The 5,047-nt window shown below is 33.7% G+C and overlaps 1 protein-coding gene across 1 annotated transcript; it reads left to right on the forward strand.

Annotated features, from left to right (window-relative positions):
- The first annotated feature begins 394 nt into the window (after nucleotides 1-394).
- On the forward strand, nucleotides 395-4,149 carry LOC107962514 (putative F-box/kelch-repeat protein At2g29800). Its single transcript, XM_016898930.2, has 2 exons — nucleotides 395-1,448; nucleotides 3,960-4,149. The coding sequence occupies exon 1, from the start codon at nucleotides 504-506 to the stop codon at nucleotides 1,440-1,442; it is 939 nt and encodes a 312-aa protein (XP_016754419.2). The 5' UTR covers nucleotides 395-503; the 3' UTR covers nucleotides 1,443-1,448; nucleotides 3,960-4,149.
- The last annotated feature ends 898 nt before the right edge of the window (nucleotides 4,150-5,047 follow it).

A 5,047-nucleotide genomic window follows, 5' to 3' on the forward strand; every position in this document is an offset into this window, starting at 1 on the left:
CACTTTTTAAAAGTATTTTTCAAAAGCATTGCCAAACACACCCTTAATCCGATTCAACTTATTCATATAAACATGCCAACCGCTTTTTTGTCTCATTCAAATTAATATACCTATCAACTCCTGATTCAATTAATACAATGGTTGATCAAATTTCAATAAACTCTAACATTTGATACGTAATAATATTATTTTATATTTATTAAAAATAATCATAATTAATAAATAATTTTGAAATACAAATAGTCACATATTGACAATATCTTCACTTTAGAAATTAACAACTAAAACAAGCAAATTACTATTTTTCTTTTTTTTTTAAAATTATCAACCCTGAAACAAATAATTGAATAACTTGTCAAAAAATTTATTATAAATCCTTTTTTCTCAATGACAATTAAACCCAAACCAAATTAAAAAAAAAGAGAGGAGGAAATAACCCGAAGTTAGAAACCCTAAAACTAAAAGCGATTTTGGATCTGGAAATGCGAAGCTGAGGGTGAACCATGAGCGGCGATACTAGTGATTCCTCCAGTTACTTTGATGGGCGAGAGCCAGATGGACTGATCAGGGCCCTCGTCCAGAAATGGCCGGATACCGATGGTAAAATGACGCTCGGTTTGCGCTTTATTGATCTGGAAATGAATAAAGTCTTTATTAAGGCGATGCCACCTGATGCTCCTTCAGGTTCCACTGCCGTTTCCTGTGGCAACCACGTTTACGTTATTGGGGGAATGCACGAAAATGAAGCTAATTTTCGTGGTTATGATGGAGTAAACGATGTTTTCCAATTAGATTTGAAGGACCTTGAACGTGGGTGGAGAAAAACTACTTCTATGTTGTTCCCTTGGGCTTTTCCCCCGGTTCTTGCTGCTGAAGGAAAGATATACGTCTTCGAATATTGGGGTTCTGAATCTTTTGGCGAGGTTTACGATATAAGTGGGGATTTTTGGGAAACATTGTCGCCCCCTCCGGAAGCTATCGATATATGTGTTCCTGTTCTAGATTCTTCCCGATCTCGGATTTTGGTGCACTGCCATGCCGGTGATACTGTTTACGCTTATTACTATGATCGTAAATCATGGGTTTGCCTCGAACAAAAATTTTGTTACTGGTCTGACTCAGCGACAATTGTGGACGATGTGCTGTATACTGTCCTTGATAATTATTCTTGTTCTTTGGAGGCGTATAATTTGCTTGATAAGAAACATTTGCCCGTCAAATGGTCATCGGCAGTTCCAGTGACTCCACCACAGGGTTGCACTCTGTATCGTTTGGGCAGTGGCAAGCTTATTTTGGGTTGGGTCAACCATCTCCATACTTTCGAGTATATAAGATTTAATATTTGGTGCAACGAGCAGGGAGGGATTCATGTAGCTGCAGAGCATCAATCTGCCATCATTGTTCCATATCCCAAAGATATTTGTAATTTATGGTTCTTCTGAATGAAGGTTAGAGCCCCCTTCATATCACTACTACATCATAATTATTCATTTGCCAATGTTGCTTGCCATTACATTTGGTTTGCTCTAAATGAAGGTTAGTGCCCCCTTCACATCACTACCACATCTTAATTGTTCCCATCCTTGTAAATTGACGGATTTTTCATTTGCCAATACCGTTTGTCATTGCATTTTGTTTGCTCTTGTTGTTGCTAAGAAGTTGATAGTGAGCCTGGAACTTCCTGTATAAAACTTGAGTAATGCTAAGGTATGGAGTAGACGAATCAGGCGTCGGATTTGCATTGTGTGAAAATGTCTGCTCTATTTGTTGTTTTAAATGGTACGAGGGTCCTAGCACCTTTAGAGAACTAGAACTCAAGTTCTGTCTTGCCTTACCCCCAATAGTTGCTTCTAGTTTTTTGTTCCAACAAGAAAATAAAATATCCTGATCTAAACAAAGGCTTAAATTCCTACTTAGGAAGTTGGTAGACTATGACAATGTTTCTGCCTAAAATATCAGAGCGAGGTCATTACCTATAGTCAAGTGAAGATTTAGTAAAATGATGTCCTTTTGTCGGTGATGGATACCACACGTAAAAATGCCAATATTGATAAGGACTATAATAACCTTGGACAATAAGTAAACAAAGTAAAGCTTGACTGCCAGTTAAATAAAATTAGAAAAAGAAATTGAGTGGGTTGTGTTGGGCCAAGCATGGCTCCCTTTTGGTAATTAGGGTTTGGTCTAGTCGAATGATATTGCCCATATTTTGTGCTAGGTCAGGGGCCTAGCCAAACGTGAAAGGTGTTAGTATCCTGTCTAGGCTCGACTTGTGAGCAGGCCTACCTATGACCAAACTATTACTTAGGTTGTAACTTCTACTTGACTTCCATCCCCCCCAATTACTTTCGATAAACTCCGTCTCTCCCACTACTCATGAATGGTGTTACTTTCATATTAGTGCTTTCCTAATAAATTCCCAGCCCTTTTAACTTCACTCGAAGAGGCTATACAGTTGTCCCAGAGATGAAGTTTTGGCTCTCAAGAAATTATGTACGATTGGTACGATCATCACGATTTAACTGGCCTCGGGAATGTACAACCTTCATCACCGCACTTATTCCTTTTAGTCTTCCTTTCTGTCTTCATGCAACATCTTGTTTTACTGGTTTACAAGGTTTCCTCATCTTACCGAACAGAAATTTTTGCAACATGCATATGATAAGAAGCAAGATGAAAGTGCAGAAAATATAACTATTACTAAGTGAGGATAGATTTATTGAATAGGCTGAATTTGATTTGAGATAGTGAATGTTATTACTAAGTGGGCTATTAGCTTGTTGAAATCAGTAAGAGAGTGGACAAAATATTACTTAAGAATATAACACTAATAAATGGGAATTACTTAGTCCTACAACTAGAGAATTTGAAGTAGAGAAAAGGTAATTAGTAGGGGACAAAAATGTTTATTTGGAAACTCTTGTTAAATATTTTGTCATCCTATTTCCGGTTTTGTATATCATATGAATCGTATGTTTTCTTGGAAAGTAAGAAGGTTTGGGAGTGATAATTATATTTGTATTGTTTTTTCCTCGTTTCTTTGATTTTGTTCTTGCGTGCTTGACTGATGAAGCTCCAACACGTAAGAAGTCAAAAATGAAAATGGAATGAATTACATATGAAGATAGAATGCTGCAGATTGCAGATGTATATCTGAAAAACCATTAATAGATTATGGAGATAGTTTCTCCGATGTGTTTGTTTTGTTGGTAGTTGTGAGCTATAGTAATAATAATAATAATAATAATCATCTTACTCATTTTTCATTGCTGTAAAAGGTCATGGAAGCTTTTATTATTATTAACAATGTTGATTTTTAGGGCTCATTTGGTGCCTGTTGATGTGGTCTGCTAATGGATATGTGTGTATATAACTTTAATTATTATTTTTATGGATCAGAATGATTATATTATATATCAATCAAATATACTTTAATTTTGGCTAAAGGGTAAAGAAAAGCCCCTAAACTTTTTCAAAAAATCAATTAAGCTCCCTGAACTTTTTTGTTTTCACTCAATTGGGCCCTTGAACATTTGAATTACAATCAATCAATAAGCCCATTGACCGTTAAAGTTAACGGTCAATGTTACAAAGCCAAGGGTGCCGATTTTCTTCCAACTGTTTTTGCCACGTGGCCATGTGGTAAAAACATGCATTTTATATATAAAATCAATAGAAAATTATAAAAAATATTATACGATTTTCTATGACTTTTTATAATAATGTTTTATACATTAAATGCTAGTTTTTGCCATGTGGTGAAAACAACTAGCAAAAAAATGGCACTTTTGGCTTTGTAACTTTGATGGATAACTTTAATGATAAAATGGCTTAATTTATTATAATTCTAACGTCTAGGGGGTTCAATTTTTGGTTTTTGTCCCTTAAGCCTTCAATTTTCGCTGCAATGATATAAAATTATATTCCTAATCTCAGATTTTTGTCCCCCTCCATTTTAGGCCTCAGCTGAAACGTGTTGGTGCATGGAGTTGAGTCAAGACCCATGTTGATGGTGAAGAGAGACATTGAAGATGCCGTCAATTATTTTGGTTAAAACTTTGAAGTTGTTGATGTAATTGGATGCTTTCTTTTTGGATACCGAAATATTGACATAGTTAAAACTATATAGTATTGTGATTTTGCACTTTATTCAGTTCTCTTAAGGCCATCTTTCTTACCCTTCAAATAACACTCATTACGTGGTTTGAATTTTTATTTTTTAAATTAAATAAATATATTTAAAAATTAAATTAAACCTTCGTGGTTAGAGGCGAATCCAGGGGGTCGGACCCTAAAATGAGAAATTGTTATTTTGGCCTTATAAAAAATTTTAAAATTTTAAAATATTGATGAGAGTGAAGTTTAGTGGTAAATTTTAAATTTCACGCAATTTTGCATATTAGCCCTAAATAGTTTAAGAAATTTGAAATTTCTTTGTTGCGCACATAGTCCCCTTTCTTTGTTGTGCCACTCAATTCAGCCCTGTATCATTTTCTTTTTCTTTCGATTTGGCCTTGAAATTTTCACCATGTTTTATTTTGACCCATGATAAAACGCAGCGCATAAGGGTAGGGAATATTTTCCCTATCAGTCCCTTATTTTTGCGCGTGTTTTAATTTTAGCCCCCGATTCTCTTTTATTTTAGTTTTAGATTTACCCTTTTAATTGTTTTTAATTCCAATATAGTCCAAATTCATTTAGCTTCTTTGTGCATTCATTGTTTTATTTAATCGTTTTCTTTTCAATTGCCTTGTATTTCATTTTCCCAATTTTTGTTTATCGTTTATAGTGTTATTATTATTATTATTATTATTATTTATTCTATTTATTTACTATTTTCGAACACATTTCAAAATTTAGATTCATTTTATTGTTATTATTATTATTCATTTATATATGTAGTCCCAAATTCGATCCATGATTTTATTTTTACTTCAATTTGTTCCTTTATCTTTTTATATATATTGTTTATCTTAAAATTTTTGTTATTATTTATTTTAACCTTTTTATATAATTTCCATTTCAAATTTCTCTACATTATTTATTT

The sequence above is a fragment of the Gossypium hirsutum genome, chromosome A06 (genome assembly GCF_007990345.1).
Source record: "Gossypium hirsutum isolate 1008001.06 chromosome A06, Gossypium_hirsutum_v2.1, whole genome shotgun sequence".
NCBI lineage: Eukaryota > Viridiplantae > Streptophyta > Magnoliopsida > Malvales > Malvaceae > Gossypium > Gossypium hirsutum.